The sequence below is a fragment of the Nicotiana tabacum genome, chromosome 22, assembly GCF_000715075.1.
Source record: "Nicotiana tabacum cultivar K326 chromosome 22, ASM71507v2, whole genome shotgun sequence".
Taxonomy (NCBI): Eukaryota; Viridiplantae; Streptophyta; class Magnoliopsida; order Solanales; family Solanaceae; genus Nicotiana; species Nicotiana tabacum.
The window spans coordinates 20,191,391-20,212,152 of record NC_134101.1 but is presented as its reverse complement, the minus strand read 5'-3'; the positions used below and the strand labels follow the sequence as shown (position 1 = coordinate 20,212,152).

Genomic DNA, 20,762 nt, shown 5'->3' with positions numbered 1-20,762 from the left:
GAGTTGGGGGTCAAGCTGGTGACTATGGGGGCTTGGAGGAGTAGTGGGGATGCAAGCGCAATGTGGACCACGGCTGCACAGTGCATTAGGGAAGCCGCGGGTGAGGTATTAGGGGTCTCAAAGGGTTACTCTGGTGGTCATAAGGGAGACTGGTGGTGGAATGGAGAAGTGCAAGGTAAAGTGGAAACCAAGAAAGCATTGTATCTTAAGCTAGTGGAAAGTATAGACGAGGAGGAGAAGAGGGCGAATAGGGAGCATTATAAGTTGGCTAAGAAAGAGGCAAAACTAGCAGTTACGGCGGCAAAAAATATAGCTTTTAGTCGTTTGTATGAGGAACTCGAGGGCCGAGGTAGGGATAAGAGGTTGTTCAGGTTAGCCAAGGCGTGAGAAAGAAAGGCGAGTGACTTGGACCAAGTGAAGTGCATCAAGGACGAAGAAGGTAGAGTTTTGTTAGATGAGGGGCTTATCCGTCGGAGATGGCAAACCTACTTCCATAGTCTCTTGAACGAGGAGGGGGACAGGAGCATTGTTCTGGGTGATTTGGAACTCTCCGGGAGTCGTTGGGACTTTGGGTATTATAGCCGGATTAGATTTGATGAAGTTGAGGGGGCTATGCGTAAGATAAGTAGGGGCAAAGCGATCGGGGCGGATCAAATCCCAGTGGAGTTTTGGAAGAGTGCGGACAAGGCAGGCTTGGAGTGGCTCACTAGGTTATTTAATGTCATTTTTAGAACGAAGAAGATGCCCGAAGAGTGGAGGTGGAACACGATGATTCCTGTATACAAGAACAAGGGTGATATCCAAAATTGCAATAACTATCGGGGTATCAAGCTGCTTAGCCATACTATGAAAGTCTGGGAGAGAGTGGTAGAGCTAAGGGTGAGGAAGAGGGTGTCTATTTTCGAGAACCAGTTTGAATTTATGCTGGGGCATTTGACTACAGAAGCCATCCACTTTGTTAGGAGATTGGTGAAGCAGTATAGGGAGAGAAAGAAGGACTTGCATATGATGTTCATCAACTTAGAAAAGGCGTAAGATAAAGTTCTGAGGGAGCTTTTGTGGAGATGTTTGGAGGCTAGAGGTATACCTGTTGCTTATGTTAGGCTGATTAAGGATATGTATGATGGAGTACACACCCAAGTGAGAATGGTGGGTAGGGACTCGGATCATTTTCCGGTTATGATGGGGTTGCATCAGGGGTCGACACTCAGCCCTTTTTTGTTTGCTATGATGATGGATGTACTGACGCGTCACATCTAAGGGGAGGTGTCGTGGTACATGCTATTTGTAAATGATATTGTATTGATTCCAGGGTCTGCCTCCATACCTCTAATTGCAAACCAAGAAAGTAGCGTATCTGAAGCTAGTGAAAAGTGTAGACGAGGAGGAGAAGAGGGTGAATAGGGAGCATTATAAGTTGGCTAAGAAAGAGGCAAAACTAGCAGTTACGGTGGCCAAAAATGCAGCTTTTAGTCGTTTGTATGAGGAACTCGAGGGTCGAGGTGAGGATACGAGGTTGTTCAGGTTAGCCAAGGCGCGAGAAAGAAAGACGCGTGACTTAGACCAAGTGAAGTGCATCAAGGACGAAGAAGGTAGAGTTTTGTTAGATGAGGGGCTTATCCGTCGGAGATGGCAAACCTACTTCCATAGTCTCTTGAACGAGGAGGGGGACAGGAGCATTGTTCTGGGTGATTTGGAACTCTCCGGGAGTCATTGGGACTTTGGGTATTGTAGCCGGATTAGATTTGACGAAGTTGAGGGGGCTATGCGTAAGATAAGTAGGGGCAAAGCGACCGGGGCGGATGAAATCCTAGTGGAATTTTGGAAGAGTGCGGGCAAAGCAGGTTTGGAGTGGCTCACTAGGTTATTTAATGTCATTTTTAGAACGAATAAGATGCCCGAAGAGTAGAGGTGGAACACGATGATTCCTGTATACAAGAACAAGGGTGATATCCAAAATTGCAATAACTATCGGGGTATCAAGCTGCTTAGCCATACTATGAAAGTCTGGGAGAGAGTGGTAGAGCTAAGGGTGAGGAAGAGGATATCTATTTTCGAGAACCAGTTTGGGTTTATGTCGAGGCGTTCGACTACAGAAGCCATTCACCTTGTTAGGAGATTGATGGAGCAGTATAGGGAGAGAAAGAATGACTTGCATATGGTATTCATCAACTTAGAAAAGGCATACGATAAAGTTCCGAGGGAGCTTTTGTGGAGATGTTTGGAGGCTAGAGTTGTACATGTTGCCTATGTTAGGCTGATTAAGGAAATATATGATGGAGTACAGACCCAAGTGAGGACGGTGGGTAGGGACTCAGATCATTTTCCAATTATGATGGGGTTGCATCACGGGTCGGCACTCAGCCCTTTTTTGTTTGCTCTAGTGATGGATGTACTGACGCGCCACATCCAAGGGGAGGTGTCGTGGTACATGCTATTTGCAGATGATATTGTATTGATTGACGGGGCGCGAGACGGTGTGAACGCGCAATTAGAGGTATGGAGGCAGACCCTGGAATCTAAAGGTTTCAAGTTGAGCAGGACCAAGACAGAATACTTGGAGTGTAAGTTCAGTGGCGAGACTCAAGGGGGAAGGGGAGGTGAGGCTGGACTCGCAGGTCATTCCTAGGAGAGGGAGTTTTAAGTACCTTGGGTTTATTATTCAGGGGTGTGGAGATTGATGAAGATGTCACACATCGTATTGGGGCGGGATGGATAAAAATGGAGACTCGCTTCCGGTGTTTTACGTGACAAGAAGGTGCCACCGAAACTTAAGGGTGAGTTCTACAGAGTGGTGGTTAGACCAACGTTGTTGTATGGGGATGAGTGTTGGCCAGTCAAGATCGCTCATATCCAGAAGATGAAGGTAGCAGAGATGAGGATGTTGATATGGATGTGCGGGAACACTAGGTTAGATAGGATCAGAAATGAGGTTATTCGCGACAAGGTGGGTGTGGCTCCTATTGAGGACAAGATGTGGGAAACGCAACTTAAGTGGTTTGGTCATGTGAGGAGGAGGAGCACAGATGCCCCAGTGAGGAAGTGTGAGAGGTTGACATTGGAGGGCCTACAGAGAGGTACATGTAGGCCAAAGAAAAGGTGGGGAGAGATGATTAGGCAAGACATGGCGCAACTTCAGCTGACCGAGGACATGACCCATGATAAGAATGTATGGAGGTGGAGGATTAGGGTAGTAGAGTAGGAAGTCTAGAGTGTTCATAACAGTAGTATTGGCACACAGTCTCGCTTTGTGTGAGCAGTAGGTTTTTATGACTAACCGTTGTTTTCTTTCATTGGGGATTACCTATTACCTTGTTATTTTTATTCTGCTTTTATATGGTTTTTTGGTACTGTCCCTTCTTGTCTATATTTCCATTAATGTGGTGCTTATGCTTTCCTGAGTCGAGGGTCTATTGGAAACAACATCTCTATCCTCACAAGGTAGGGGTAAGGTCTGCGTACACACTACCCTCCCAAGACCCCACGGTGTGGGATAAGACTAGGTATGTTGTTTGTTTTTTTGTTTGTTATCTTTAATGAGAAACTTTTATACCCACATAAATATCATTGTCCCACAAAACTTTTGCCCCTTGAGCTTTTAGGACCACATATTTCAAAAAGTCTTCTTTTTATTCTTAAATTTTGTGTTAAATTGAAACCGAGGGAGTAAAACTTATACTCCTTCCGTTCCAATTTATGTGAACTTATTTCTTTTATGATCCGTTTAAAAAAGAATGACCCATTTCTAAATTTGGAAACAATTTAGCTTAAACTTATAATTCTACCCTTAATGAGAAGCTTTTAAAACCACACAAATTGGTATAAGCTTTGTTTTTGAGTTTATGATGATACTAGAATTCTACTCCTTCCGTTTCAATTTTCTTAAACTCCGTGCCCAGTCAAACAAGTTTACATAAATTGGAACGGAGGGAGTAGTACTTATTCCTTTCTTCAATTTATGTGAATTTATTTCCTTTTTAGTCTGTTCCAAAAAGAATGACCACTTTTTAAATTCAGAAATAATTTAATTTAAACTTACAATTCTACCCTTAATGAGAAGCTTTTATAACCACACAAATACTCTGGGAGATCCTTTTTAACTTGTTTAAGACTACAAATTTCAAAATTTTTTATTTTTTCTTAAACTTCGTGCTCAATCAAAAACCGGAAGAAAAAAAGAAGAAGAAGAAGAAGAAGAAGAACAAAACATTAGAGTAAAACGAAGAAGCTGAAGAAAACATTACAAATCCAGCGTTTTCAATTGAAAACAGAGAGGGAAAAGAAGAGAAACATAGAGATTTGAGGGTGTTCATATCAGCAAAAAGTTTTGCATTGCAACGAACTAAAAGCCACACAATAGCACCTGAGAACTCTAAGCACTTTTGAGTACTGCAGGTACCATCTAAACTCTTAATTGAGTCATATGTACAGTACAGATTCTTTACTTAGTTCTTTTCTGAAAATTTAGCAGTTTATATAGATTGTGAATAGATTATTTATATACTAGAAATAGACAGAGGTGCATGTGTATATTTTTGGTGAAGAATTGGATGAAATAAATTATATGAACAAGTCAAATTGATAGATTTTGAACTAGTTGAATTACTTATAGCATGAGAAAAAAAACAAAATAATAATTTGACCAATTAAGGGTCAATCATAAACCCCGAGAGTTGGGTATCCTAAATTAGTTATGAATTAGCCTAAACAAGAAAATTAACACGAGATTGATGTGATGTGATTATAGATTGATTGAAGGAAGTCGTACGGATTGCTTGAGGTGAACACCTGGTATTTCGACAAGAGTTCTATGAGTAGTAATCTTACCGCAATTTGTGTTTCCATAACTTGTATGGTTTACACATAATTTTATTATGAATATGTTTACCGATTGTTTTGAATTTGCATGTGGGACAAGTCATTTACTTGATATGATACCGAAATATTTATTGAGATGATTACCGTTACTTTAAATATTCTCTGTTACTAGACATGTTTTACCATTACTTGAGATATGATCATCGTTACCGAAATGAAATTTCATGCTTTGATAAGAGCTGATATGCCCTGTACTGTTTTGAAAATATTTTCATACGAGTATTTACTGATTACAAGGACAAGTATAAATGGGAGGAGACTTTGAAGGATCCCGTAGCTAATGGCGGGTTCGTTAGACCTGGTGCACCTTGTAAATTCTGGATTACCAATTACCGTTACAGCCCTCACTAGTGGGAAGGTAGAACCAGCATACCGTTACTGAATTCCCTCGAGTAGGGACTACCGTATGTTCTTGCAAAGAGGTCCAAAGTTATACCGATTACATGATCTATTCCTGGAAACCTCCCAAACATAATAATTGATATGATACAGTATTACCAAGTTCATTACCAAATAATTGATTGATTTCTGTCTACATGAAACACATGATGAGACTGATTATTGTTTACCGGTTCTGAAAGGGCATTTTATGATATTTTTTGATTATTAATATATTGACAAATTTTTTGACCTGTCCCCATTAAAAACGATTGTGGTTAACTGTTATTACTCACTGAGCTAGCGACTCACTCCCCGCTATTTTTTTTACTGTGACAGTAGTTGCACATGTGAGAATTTTGTTAGCTAGAGCATACGAGATGACAATTCTAGTGACTCACGCATTGCTTTATATAGGCAAAGAGTTTATTTAATGGTTATTGTTCTTTTCTTTAAAGCTCTTAGAGTCGCTCCGTAGTTATTAATAATGTCATGAGTATTAGTTTATTGTTTTAGACTTGTTGACTAGATCAGACTTTCTTATCGTATTTTAGAGATAGATTTAGCATCAGTCTCTTGCAAGTGGTTGATTAATAGTAGTGGAGAACTAATTGGATAGTCGATGAAGATTATGAATTATTTTTGTTGGATATTGGTTGGCTTTATTGTTGCTTTCTGGGACGCTTTCTGGGACAGGCAATTTGTGGATAGTTCTAAAATAGGGGAAACTCTGTCGTTTTTCTGTAAATTACCGATAAGGCTTACTTGGGGGCACTTGCTCCTAAGCGCCGGTCATGATCCTAAATTGGGTCGTGACATATAGCGATCTAGTGATAAATGTCAAACAATCTGAGTAGAACAAGATATCGTGAATGGAAAAAGCTTATCCGCCTAGTGTATTTATAAAACCAAAAGTGGCGAGACATATATTGAGTAAAATTCATAATGTTTGATCACTTACTATACTCTATGTAAATATAGTGCCTAAAAATATAAAACTAAGAAATTTTTTCCTTCAAAAACTAAGCGAATAAGTTATAATATAATAAAAGAAAAAGAAATTATTTTGACATTTATGTCAATTTTGTCGTCTATAAAAAGACATGATATAAGGAAAAATATATGGTATAAGAAAGAAATATATAGTATATATGTACTTTAGTAATAATTTTATACAAAATAAATCGAAAAATATTTTAGGGCAATATTGGAGTCATCTAGTCCTTCACGGATCTCAAACGTACATCCAAATTCCTTGTAGCGGGTTCATGGGCACTAATTCCCATTGATTTCCAGTCCAATCTCCCTCGGCTGCGAAATCTTGCTCTTCTCCGCTTGACTGGTAAGTTCTCCTTTTGTTTCTGAGATAGACCCCAATCCCTTTTTCCAATTAATTTCAAATTACTCCAAATTCAGTTGTCCCAAACTGGCCTCTGTGTGGAGAGGTTAGTATGTTCCTTCTCTATGTAGTTTGTAATTTGGTCTACCAAAATTAAAAGTTTGTCGAGAGGGGTTTGTTCATAGTGCATTTCACTTTGATTGAAGCTATTTACTTATGCTTATAGATTTCTCTGTGCTTGATTTGGCATTAAATTTCATATTATTGTGATCAGGCACATGAGCTGTTATGTCCTTTTGTTTAATTTTCTCATTTTAGTTTGACCTTCCAGAACCAATTTATGTCATCTTAGTATCATTCTCTCTGGATTGCTTAGAAGCAACCAGATCAACAACAACAACAACCCAGTAAAATCCTACAAGTGGGGTATGGGGAGGATAGTGTGTACGCAGACCTTATCCCTACACCGAGTGAGTAGAGAGGCTGTTTCCGATAGACCTTCGGCTCAAGAAGGGGAAAAGATACATTATATCAGTACCATAAACAGAAACCATAGAAATAATAACAGCATCATAAGGACCAGAAAGTAGATGAAAAACAATAACAATAACTTAGAAGCAACCAGATCAAATAGATTTATTTATTTATTTTAATAGTTGTGGTGTCCGGGCCAACTTGCACACACTTCGACTAATTCCACGGTATATCTGTCACTTCCCACCAACAATAGGTAATAGGTAACCTCCCACCAACAATAGGTAATAGGTAACCCTGAACCAGATCAAATAGATTTAAGTTTCTGTATTCAACTAGTTTAATATATACTCTTCAGCTTCTTACTTGTTCTTCCCCTAGATAAATTTTCGATAATATCCTTGTTCAAGAATTTCTTGCTCAGCTTGTCCGATCTGTTACAAATGATTTTAGGCACTTTATGTACTGGCATTGCCTACTCCACCTTGTTTGGGACTAAGCATAGTTGTTGTATATACTGGCATTATGTAGTTTGGATGTGTAAGCCGAACCATCTTTTTGTGAGGATTGCTACTAGGTTGTGACAGAATGATCCTTCTCATCCATATTGTTTACCATGGAAGTATCAGCACCGTCTTAAAAATGGTGTTTCTTCTGTAGTATTTTGGGGAGAAAACCAAACTTGAAGTACAGTATCCTTTTTTTGATATGTGATTATCAAGTTATTGTAGTATCCCAAAAAGAAATAAGAAATGTCAAGGGCTGCTTTTACGAATTCCCTTCTAATTGTGTCATTAGCCTTACTGTATTTTTATTTTAGGGTGAAGGATCCATCCTTTCTTCTCTTTTACCTAATATATTAGAAGAAACTGAGTCAATTGTGATAAATTAAATATTCTGCAAAAATGCATTTTGGAGAGGGGAAATATCATGTGTGGGCTGTCATTTTTTTCACTAATTGCTGTTTGTTTTGCAGCTGAAGCCTTAGATAAATCATGGTGAACGCCATCAAAGGATTGTACATATCATGGTAAATTACAATTTAGAGCAAGCAAATATAACCAAATATATTAGAAACTAATTGGGTCAGAACGCCCAAGATCTTGATTTGGGCTAAACTCATGATTTCTACATCTGCTGTAATTAAATTGGTTTAACTACACATATTTATAAAGACTACTGCATTCATTTTATCTCTGTTCGAATCTTAACATATAATTCCAACGCCAGCTTTATTTCAAATATTTTTGCTTCTTTTAGAATGCTGAGATCTGCTTTCTCCCTTTGCAGTGATGTACCCATGGCACAGTTCATTATCAATATGAATGCTGCATTGCCCCAGTCACAAAAGTTCATAATACAGGTCTTGGACAATACACATCTCTTTGTACGATCTGATGTTGCTGGAATGATCCGTAGTGCTATTGCAGAATTTAGAGAGGCAAATACCTATGAGAAGCCTGCTTAGGCTGTTTGATAAAGTCTTTCTGGAATAAACCTTGGACCGTGCACCTTTTTTTCCCTTGATTCAAAGAATTGAACCTTTGCCCTGTGCTTGAGTACAATCTTTTGTGGAGTTACTATGGGGAAAAGAAAGATCCAAGATTTAAAAAAAAAAAAAAAAAAACAAATAGTCATCTCTGTGACATCTACGAAGCAATTGATGGACGACATTTGCAGCTCCAGCTTTCATTGGTTCTGCTTCTGATTTTGTCTAAGGTGCGAGTTAAATTAAATTCTGTGTCTGAATATTTTTTTTACTGTTTTCTGAACATGTTGCTATATATTTCTCACATGTTCTCCCTGTGATAAGATCTTTGTATTGAAGAGATAATTGGATTTTCTGTTGTGTTCTATCAGTTGTAAAGCAAATTGGACCAAGGTGTAGTGACTTCTTATCAGTAATATTTTCCCTTTTTCTCCTTTCTGAAAATTGGTGATTTCTTTTGGAGTACTATAAATTATGAAGTATATGCTCTCGAACAAGGATTCAGAATAAGTTGTCACCTCAAACTATTAGTTGCAATTACTTAACAAGATTTTGTTATTCAGATTGTTTTGGAGTTAATCTTATCATTGGCCCTTATTTAGAAGAAAAAGAAAGGGAAAAGGAAAACACAAGAAATAAACAATGCGCCATGGATTTGGATTTACTCTTATCTCTGTAACAGTACTTATGATGTGAATGTGAAGAAATATTGGTATATTATCCATGTTAAGATATATTTGATCATGTTATAATCATTTATTGTAACATGCCTATTCACATGACCTAAGCCAAGTCAAGCGTTTCAATGCTCAATGCTCCCCAAATGGCTGTGGTATGGCTTTACATTTTTGTTAAGGTTGCTTGTTTACGAGTATAGCGAATCTTCTGCTACTTTACCCCAAAAAGAACTTCTAGTCCAAAAAGAAAGGTTAAACTAGGCCCATAGTCGAAGATAGTTTTGGTGCGAGGTGTAAAAAATCATGAGTAAATCCCCCATAGGAAACAACAAACAGCTGGAAAAACAAAGAAGAAAGTGAAATCTACTGAAAGCAAAGAGAAAACCCACAAAGGACATGCTACAATACTTCTGAATAGGGGTGTACAAATAAAATCGATAAACCGCACCAACCTGATAATTCGAGTCAAATCGAAAAAAAAACCCTGACTATGGTTTGGTTTGATTTGGTTTGGTGTTGGAAAAACAAAACCCGACCATATTTGGTTTGGTTTGGTTTTAACTAAAAAAAGTCAAATTGAAACCAAACCAACCCGACATTATATGTATAAAAGTTTTCAATATATTTAATTCATAAAAATATTTATGGTAGTGTAGTTTATAAATATTTTTTAAGCTTTTTCATAGTTTTATCTTTTAACGTATTATTTCAAGGTTGAGCTTATAATTTTTGGATGCTCCTATAAGTTTTAGAGTCCATAAATATTAGTAACTCGAATAAATTCTAAACCAAAATCAAATCAATACTAATGCTAATAAAAGACATTCAATTCAATTGTACTATGAATGAAAATAGTGTTGGATATCTAGTTTTTAGTTTTTCCATGGTTTAGATAAAATGTATAACTTATTTTTCTTTTAGTGGTTAGTCATGTAAATAATAGTAGTACTTATTAGTCATAATTTTAAATTATGTGTTTGTTTTCATTATGACTTATTAATAATGTTTATTTTATGCGATTTTATTATCTTTATTGTTGAATATTTTAGTACAATGTCATGACTCATTTCGTATTTATGTTATTTTATTGAAAAATACCTTATATAGTTATGTCTTACTAGGATTAAAGAAATATTTGGAGCATAAATTTTATGTTTTGTGCTATGAAGACTTTATGGAGAAAAGAAACCCCGAAAAAACCCGAAAACTCGAGAAAAACCGAGATTAAAAAACCCGATTTTTATTGATTTGGTTTGGTATTTAGATTTAATAACCCGATACAATTAGTTTGATTTGATAATTAGAAAATCCGAACCAACCCGACCCATGTACACCCCTACTTCTGAAGCACGTGTGGTTCGACAAAATTAAAACTGCTTCACTTGCTCTCGAGGGAATAGCACAGAGCTCTCGAGGGTATGTTTGGTAGTTTGTAATATATGTGCTTCACTATTGTTGTACCTAAAGGCTTCATATATAGATATACTACGGCACAACTCTTTTTCCGTGTTGACTATTGTACTTAACTTCTAGCGTTGCTTCAATGGCAATTGAAAAGTCATAAAGTAGTTCTTGATTATATTTTAGACATCATTAAATCAAAATAAAATTGATTAATAATGTATCATATACTTCAAAATTTTGAGTAATACCGACGCTGCTTTGTACTCCTTGCCATTGTTTGGATAAGTTTTCAAAAAATAAAATTAAATTAAGGATTAGTATTTGGTTAACAGATAAAAAGGAGCTTCCCGAGAACTATTGTGTAAACTCCTCAAAACCTTAAAAAATTTGGCATGGCTATTTTATTTGAGTATGTACTCCTTTAATAAATATATATATTTTGTTCCATATTTGCTTAAATTGATATAAATGAAAAATGGGAAAGAATGTAGCCAATATAATCAAACGTTCAAATCTTAAAGATATTATTTTCCTTATTCATATTCAAATAGCTATGAACTTCTCTGGTGGAGAATAAGTGTCATTTCAGCTTAATTAATTTGGCAAAAACAGATCGATGTTCGTTTGAAAAAGCAAGAACAAATTTATTATAGTTTTTCAAATCTATCCTTAATCCAATAAATAATCTATAAAATATAAGAATATATAAAGAGTAATTTGAAAAGATACAACAAAAATTTATTAAATAACTCTTATATTATTGATACTAAATGATTTTCTTAATGAGTGTGCAAAAATTTAAATGACATTGACCCGATTTTAGATGGTAGAGTACATGCTTATTCCTAATTTAATTAACTTGACATTGTAAGGAAAAATCATGATGTTATAAGTAAGAATTTATATTGTTAACACGGATAAGTTAAGCTGGACATTTACTCATGCTAATTAATGCAACATTACTATGAAGAAAGCTCCATTTCAATTTTATGAGAATATATAAAGAGTAGTTTGAGAAGATATAACGAAAAATGAGTTAAGTAACTCTTATATTATTGATACTAAATGATTTTCTTAGTGAGAGTGTTAGAATTATAAGTGACACTTATTTTAGACCGTAGATAGCGTTACCTGAGAACTTATGCACGACTATTTTAATTAACTTTACATTGTAAGTAAAAATGTAATGTCCTAAATAAAAATTTATTGTTAACATGAATAAGTTAAGCTGAACATTTACTCATACTAATTAATGCAACATTATCATGAAGAAAACTCCATTTCAATTTTAATTTTTCAGGTAAATTGGCCTAACAAAATTAAAATTAACTTTACGATTGTTTAAACATGAATTCTAATATGAGTTCTTTCATAGAAAAATAAAAGGAAGAAAAAGGAGAAAAAATGGCATGGTATGACAATGCATAAGAGAATTGACAGTTTTTAGCCTTACGTTAGGTTTGACAACAGAAGGCCAAAAAAATTAACACCTAATAACCAAAATGATTTTTATTAATTATAGTAAAAAGCATTTAGAACCCTCTATCTCTCTTCTCTCTTCTAGCGGTCGCAGCCATGTTCCTGGAAATTAAGTTTCATTTCCATTAAAGTTTTTGTTTAAGTAGTTTAGCATACGTATTCTCTTCTGTTTAAATATTTTTGTTCACTATATTAATGTATAATTGGTTTAGAGCAAGTTCTAAAATATAAAAATAACAAATATAATTATGGGAGTAAATAATTTTGATATACAAATAAAGAAAATAAATTTTTGATATAACATGTTTAGAGCAAGTTTTAATATAAAAATAATAAATATAATCGTTGGAGAAAAGAAATTTTTGATATACAAAGAAGAAAAATAAAATTTTGATATATACAAAGAAAAGGACAGCCCGGTGCACTAAGCTCCTGCTATGCGCGGGGGCCGGACAACAAAAGTCTATCGTACGCAGCCTTACAAAGAAAAAAAATAAAATTGTGATACATTTTAGTGTACACATTATTTGATGTATTATACACTTAGATATACAAGTAATACAATTATTTTTGTTGTGATATATATTGATATAGAGACAACAATAAATTTTAAATAGCTATACATATTATATTTTAGATATACAAAGAAGGAAAGTAAAACTTTGATATACATTTTGATATACATAAAGAAGGAAAATAAAGTTGTGAGATACATTTTAATATACACATTAATGTTGTAATATACGTGTATTGGTTACATAGTATCAATATCTATAACTATAGCTTTTTCTACTAATTATGTAGGTACGTTGTCATACCATGCCAAAAACCAAAAAAACAATCTCCGCATAATGTTATTGGGCCCGTGCACAACACTACTAGTATTTGTAATAGAGGCAAATCCACCAGTTCACATACATGTCTTGACGCGAATAGCAAAGATGCCCTACACCTGCTAAACACTAGAAAGAAAACCTCATCTATGCTGAAATTATTTTTGTTGGGACCATTATACATCTACAATCAGACACCAGATTGGAAGGGCAAAAAACAAAATTTCTAAAAAACTAGTTAAATTTACTAACAGACCTCACCAGAAATGGACATGCCAGCACAAGGTTTAAAGAAAAACAACAAATAGCTAGGAGTGAGATGGATCAATAGGAAGTGAAAGAAATGCAGCTATCTTAGTTCACGTTAACTGATAAACTCCATTTCGACAAAAACCTATGCAGGTTGAGATACATTGATGTCAGCAGGCTTATTCCTCGAGTCGGGGGCTAATGATGACCAGTTATCTTCATGGAAGGAAGAATACGATACTACAGTTGGTTTTGCTGATGATGAGTGATAGGCGTTTTCCATATCTGTACTAGATAGAGGAACAGCTGCAGCTATGGGCTCGGACTTGTTTTTCTTGGTCGTCTGCTCGTGCTGAATTCCAGCAAGGAAGCTGCCCACAACAATCTGATTCACACAAAAAAAAAGAAGAGAAATGTGCCGACTGTCATAACTGAAAAACTACTCTGTATTGGAAGTATTTTGCTAATTTGTTCATGAGAATAAATAATTCTACTTTTCGTATAAGCACAACGTCATTCCCATGCATAAACAGCACACTGAATATGGGAGAATCAATACCTGCACAGGACTGGCAGCTACCAATAGACCGGCAACTCCACCACCAATAACACGTCCATCAGGGCTTGCTAGAGACACACTCATCCCTCCAGATCTGTTTCTCATTCCTCCAGTCTCGGATTGGATAAATGATCCCATCAAAGACAGTATCTCAAATCGGCCCTATAGGAAGGATGGTAGTGGCAGTTTATACGTAAATGTCAACCATAGACAATAAACAGACAGAGAAATGACATTTCATCTATAATGCCAATCACAAACTGATTTCAGGGACTTGGATGATACCATAGTCTACATGTTCAATACAAGGCACATAGTCCATACTAGACAGTAGACACTGACGAATGAAGGCACAAGTTTTAAGATAACAAAAGCATTGTGCCTTAAAGGAAAGAAATTGCACCAATGAGATCAATTTCCTAATGTGATTGTTCTTTCAACAAATAATATCCCTGCCCTCAAAGTGATCATTCTTTCACTAAATAAGATCAATGCCCTCAATCTAATTAGTCTTCTTCAACCAATACAAGCCAGTCATTCCAAGTCAAATACAGAGCAGGCTATGCATAGTCATTCTCAACAAATTTGTGCTCCCCCTCAACAATAACAATTTTTTTAAGGAAACAGATTACAGCTGATGGAAGTATGCGCATAAATATGGCATGAAGCCACGGTCTTTTAATTATACCGTTTCTTTTTGATTGGTACGGTCTTTAGTTACACTCACCAACCATAGCTAGATCTAATCCCAGAACTTGTTATTTGCCGTTATTTTTTAGATAAGTGATTTTAATGAGTTATATTGAGCTCTCAGGGTTGAGTTAAACAACTTTACCCAACACTTGATTACCTTTTTTTAATCAAGTAAGCAATATATTCATTAATAAAGGGATAAAAACTCCCGTAAGCAAGAGGTATGCATAAAAAAAGAGAACCTACAAAAATAAATGGTTCTCTACAGCAGACACTCGAAGAGGGATGAAAGACACCTAGATGCAATGCTAAAATGTCTATAGCTCTTCATTTGATTGATTACTAAAAGTGAAGAGTACTACATCATTTGATTGGCCAAGAAAAATAACAAAACAATGGAGTATCACGCCAAGAAGCCAAGCTCAAATGTCTATGGCTCTTCAACAATGATACGGAACAAAAAATGAGAAGATTAACCATAGCAAGAGCAAAGTAACTAGTTGCAACACCTCATATGTTAATGTACCACCAGATGAGTCCGGTTGGCGAAGTGTGACATTGGAAATTACACCATTTGCTGAGAGAATGCATATTGCTCGAGGCCCTTGTTGGGAGAATGATATAACCTTCATGGTGACATCCTAAAGAATTTATCATAATACGAAATATAAGTAATTTGTTATATTGATATGAATTGACAAATAACAAAAGTCGCCCCTTTCTTAGTTGGGTGGGGTTGGGGTTGTGGGGGGGGGGGGGTGTAAAATTGCATTGTCATTGTTCAGGTGAAACCATGAACTACCATTTCCAGGTATTTCAACTTTTTCTGAATCAATCATCAAGTTTGTTTCTTACAAGAATCATTAGATGCAACAATTTCAAAAAATTAAGAAATCTGGTGTAACCAACAATGTAAAATGGATTGGGAAAGAGATGCATCATATCCGAACTAAAAGAAAGATCAAAAAGAGATTGTGCATGGAACTCATTATCATGCAGACTTTAGTCATGCCATAAGGAGAAGTTCCATACGTACTAGTTATGGCTAACATTTTACCTCTCCAGTGTTAACAGTGATAATATGGGGCGTAAAACTAGCACCGACTGAGCATGAAACCCATTCGCCTACAGAAAAGACTTAGTATTAGTAATGTGACATGACCTTCAGATATACCAACATTCAACTACAGAACCATATTTCATGTTCAGATGGGGAAAAGAAAATAATGGAATTCACATCTCTTTTCTGTAAAATAAGAAAACTCTCGTTTATGATCTGAATATTATTACATGATGCAATCATGAATTACCATGGCAAATTGTTTTTTGATGGAGTAAATAGTGCCTGAACAAAAACAGCCACCCCTACCAATCAAAAAGAGAAAAAGAAAAAGAAAAGGACAGAAATCATTCAAGTAATTTTTACTACTTGCAAATATTTATGAACATACAACTTAAGCTTATGATAGAAGTTTAGAACATGATCTGCAACCTCTGCCAAAGAGAAAAAGGGAATAGGAAAGAATGAAGTCTTAGTTTGTTACAAAATTCACAAAGAGACACATTTCAGTCATAATGTTTTATAGTTACAAATATTTGAAACCACTGTATTCAAAGAAAAAAAAATGTTTTGGCTCTCTAAACAGTAATTGTTATTATTCTTGGGACAAAGAATATGAAATAAGAAAAAGTAATCTAAATGTACGGCCTCTTGCAAAAATGTAGGGTAAGACTGCATACAATAGACCCTTGTGGTCCGGCCCTTCCCCGGACCCCGTCTCCATCGGATAGGGGTAAGGTCTACGTACACACTACCCTCCCCAGACCCCGCACCTATGGGATTTTACTGGGTTGTTGTTGTTGTAATCTAAATGTACAAATTCTTAATTTTACACAATTAATAAGAATATGTTGTAAAAGTAAACCTACACTTATAAAACAAAGCAGATGCATTCTCACCCTTAAATGGTGGAGAAAGTAAAAAATCTCCAAAAAAAATAAAGTAGAGGATAAATGGCAGCATAAGTAAAGCAAACAAGGCACCAATTGTGAAGAGTAATTGAAAAAGGCATACAGAAACACAAGAAAATAATTTGAGTTATTTTCCAGGAACATATGAACATGCGTGTTTACAATGAAAATCTGTTTAACACAACTCCTTTATTTTATGAGCAGTAGATAGGTTAAGAGTTAAGACTAACCCCTGCCATTAACTTTAAGCAGTAGATCAGTGAGTGTACTTGTTTAGTCTTATTCTATTAGTAGCAGCAACTCTATACCAAATCTAGAAAAATCAACTTCTACATTTACAATCATGTCCAAAATGACACCTATAAGTTTAAGATTCCCTACTTCTCAGACCAGCACAAAAATCTCACAGGTCCCACGTCTACACACACACACACGCACTTAAATCCAAACACCAAACACTAATTCCTCTAATAAAAACAGATCAAAACATATACTACTACAGAACTTAGAACTTCTCAACATAACTAAACAAAAAAAAAAACACTAATCTAAAAAACTCTTTTTTTTTTTTACCTGAATTCTGAACATCAGCTTTAGGTTGATAGACCTTAAGAGCTGACCCAACAGGCCGGACTTTCGCCGGTTTCTCCGACGAAAAATCAATGACCGGAGATGGTGCAGCGGATGAAATGGGTTTAGGAGAAATAACAGACGTGGGTACTGACCCATCTGGCCCATATTTTCTGGGTCTACCTCGCTTTTTCTTCACTGTGATCAGTGCTAAAGCAGAAGAACCTGTGGTCACTGCCGATGGTGGTGAAACTGAGACACCCACCTGGGCCTGGGCTGCTACTGCTACTGGTTGAGCTGCTGATCCAATCATCACCTGTGTAGAAGGATTTTCAGTGGTGGTCCTAGGTGCCATATGGTAGTCTGACGGAGCATCTGATCCCACCACTCTTACTCCACTACTGCTACTCACATTTTCCCTTCCTTCCATACTTGCCCAAATATTCCACCAACAATATTAACCCTAATAAAAAGAAATAATCTCTTTTCTACTTCTTGGATTCAAAAGTCCATAACTTTTCCTGTATTCCAAACACCAAAAATCAAAACTTTCACTAGAAAAGAAAAAACCAAAATCCAAATAAATGGAGCTTAAATTCTACTGAAGTTTAAAGTCTTACCAGGTTCTACAATATTACTGTTCGTTTTTTTTTCCTTCAAAAATTTGAGATAAAACAACAAAGCAACTGATGGCTACGATCAGAAAATTTTACAAAATTCTGCAGCTATTTTTCAGAAATGAAGAATCAAATTTAAAGGGAAAAGATTGAATTTTTTAAGTGATGAGAAAATGTGAAAATTTGGAGTTTTGAGGAGTTAAAAAAGCTAATTTATGTTCTAACTTTCCTCAGATTGTCCGAATCGTAATTTAAGGAAATATAATAAAGATGGAAAAGGAAATTACTAAATATTAGGTTATTGTAATAATTAATTATTGAAAATAGGGAGAGATTATGTATTTTGTTTAAGAAAATGGTTGGAGTCCGGTAGAAAAAAGAAAATTCTGAAAATGAGAAATTGTAGTTGGGAAAGGTGAAATTAGGTTGCCAATGCATAAAGACAACCATCATTTTTTTTCTTCTTTTTCTTTTTAAAGAAAGGAAAAGAAAGAGAAACAAATTAGTAACTAAAGTAAACAATAGGCATGTAGTTATTTCTTCGTCTACATCATTAATTACAATTAATAAACCTTTCTTTTACCGCAAATACAGAAAAAAAGGTACGAACATGAATCTGAAAACTATGAAAATTTGGTAGTAAGAGAATAATTTAATCCGACTTTTCTTTTTCGTTATTTAATTTATAAATATCCTCTGCTTTTTCTTTTCTATTCTTTTTTTGTAAAACTTGTCAAAGTGTACTACTTTCCAATTAAGAGCTGTGGTGCGCCATATTAGAGAAAATGACAAAAATAATTCATTTTGAGGGTAGGTTCAAAGCCGTCCTTTAAATATATTTTGAATAGTTTTGGTCTTTTAAGTTTGCAAAATTTAATATTTTTGGTCTCCATAAAATAATTAAGGTACTTCTCTGTCTGTTAGGGACTATTTTTGTCGAAGAATCCCTTTTCTTTTCCTTTTAATTCCAATTATTTTCATTTTCTTGTTTAGTTTGGGTTTTTTTCCTCTTAAAAGTTGTATTTAGCGTAGGCATTTTTTTGGCGTGCAAAACAGGTTTACAAATGTATTTGGTTTTAAGAAAGACATTTTGTCTTTCAAAGTTTGAACCATATGTTTTACGGAAATAAAGAATAACCTAAAAAAGAGATTCTTACAAAATCCAATATAAATACTCTAAAAAAAAATCATTATCACAAATTACTTCAAAACACAATTATTTATACTTTTTTAAAATAAATAATAATTACACCTTAGTCCCATATAAATTAAGGTGATTATATGATAGTTATTGGGAGCAATACCATACTATGGGACACACAGAGCAAGGCTGAAAATGCAACAAGAGCATTTCAGTAACAGATCAAAAGTGTACATTCGTATGTTGACATGGAGTTCAACACGAAAAGAGTAAAAAATGTCCCTCCATTAGGGGAAATATAGCAAATTTGCTCTTGTTTTAAATTTGGTCTCAAACATGCCCCTTATCATTAGTGAATATATTCATATTTGCATATCAACTATGAAAAACAGAACAATTTTGCTCTCCATTTGACTTTAGTCTCAAGTTTGTCTTTATCATGAGTAGATTGTCTCATATTTCCCCTTCAAACTAAATGGGATTTTATTTTAATCAACCCTTTTATTTTAGGGTCAAAAATTTATTTGGCTACTATGTCTAAAATAAAGGAAGAACAAAAAGAAGAAGAAAGAAAGAATATATAGATTTTTTCCCACTAAAATATATATCAAAAATAGAGATTCATAAAAGATTTTATTTTGCTCAAATGATAACTAATAGTAATTGTTATCTCTTTCAGCTCTATCTTTCTAACTATTAATAATTTTTTGTCTACTCAATTGCAATTATATGCTAAATTTATCTCAAAAGAAATAAAATTGGTATTTTATAGATTTTATTTTTTCTAGCATGGCAACAATTACATTTTTTGGTAAAATAAAAACTTGTTGTTAAGTGTATATAATAAATTTTTGCAATTTCTCTATTTAATTTTAATTATTTTCACTAATTTAAGAATTTCTATTTGTATTTGGGTCTTTGAAGACTATTTATTTTTCATAACAATTGGTGTTCTGTAATTCTATTTAATTGTTGTTAAATTTTAGGAGAGTAGAGATCTTTTAAATAGGGGAATGACATGAAGATGATGAGCTATTATATGTACTTTGGATCTTTTAACTATCTTGGATCTCTGTAATTTTTTGGGTATTTTTTTACAAGAATTCTTTTGGGCTAAGATTATTATCTCGCAATGTGACACTCCATCTTAAAAATAAAATATATTTAAATAGATTAAAATAAGAGGTTGGAAGTCTGTTATTTATGAGGGATAAATTTGAGCTTGTTCACTCATGATAAGAGCATATTTAAGATTAAACTCGAAAAGAGGGCAAGTTTATTCTATTTTACATAGTTAAGGGACAAATATGAACTAATTCACTATTGACAAGGGCATGTTTGAGACCAAATTCACAATAAGGACATATTTATTCTATTTTTCGTAGTTGAGAGGTTTTAAAAGGCATGAGTGTGAGGCGAGGCATTTAATCTAACACGGGGAGAGGCATAAGTCTTGAGGCGTGGGGCATAAGCCCCGAGGGTATTAAATTTTTAATATTTTATAAATTAATAAAATAAATAAAATAATAAAAATATATTAAAAGTTATAAGAATTCAACAAATTTATAAAAACAGTAGGAAAATGTATATATCTATTACATATATGCTAATATGTGCATGAACCATACAAAAGAATATATTTTTTCATTTGAAAAAGTGAAAGACGTAAAGATATATTACACCTACAACATGAATGTGATGCAATTTATTTAGAATTGTAAAATAAATTTTTTTTTGGTTTAAGGGATGATTATATTAGCAACTAAGATGAAATAGGTACATCGCCAGAGGGGTATATAGCATCCCCTAAGTTTTGTTCTATAGCATTAATATTACATTCCAAAATATTTCTTGAAAAAAATAGTGACTAGGATGTCCATCCAAAAAGTTTCATTTGCGAATAACGGAAGAACTACCAGCATGGTTGTTCTCCCAAAAAGTTATTTTTTTTTCTCCTTCCTTTGCCAGTAGATCAACTACCATGTTCTTTTCCCTGGAATTGTGTTTCACC

General features: G+C 34.7%; 1 protein-coding gene across 1 annotated transcript; it reads right to left on the bottom strand.

Moving 5' to 3' along the window:
• Window positions 1-12,970: 12,970 nt before the first annotated feature.
• LOC107820056 (AT-hook motif nuclear-localized protein 1-like) lies at window positions 12,971-18,018 on the bottom strand. The gene is made up of 6 exons (XM_075244250.1): window positions 17,614-18,018; window positions 16,997-17,514; window positions 15,510-15,577; window positions 14,962-15,093; window positions 13,760-13,921; window positions 12,971-13,585 (listed from the first exon to the last, which is right to left on the bottom strand). Exons 2-6 carry the CDS (start codon window positions 17,421-17,423, stop codon window positions 13,346-13,348), a joined length of 1,029 nt encoding a protein of 342 aa, XP_075100351.1. The 5' UTR covers window positions 17,424-17,514; window positions 17,614-18,018; the 3' UTR covers window positions 12,971-13,345.
• Between the last annotated feature and the right edge of the window lie 2,744 nt (window positions 18,019-20,762).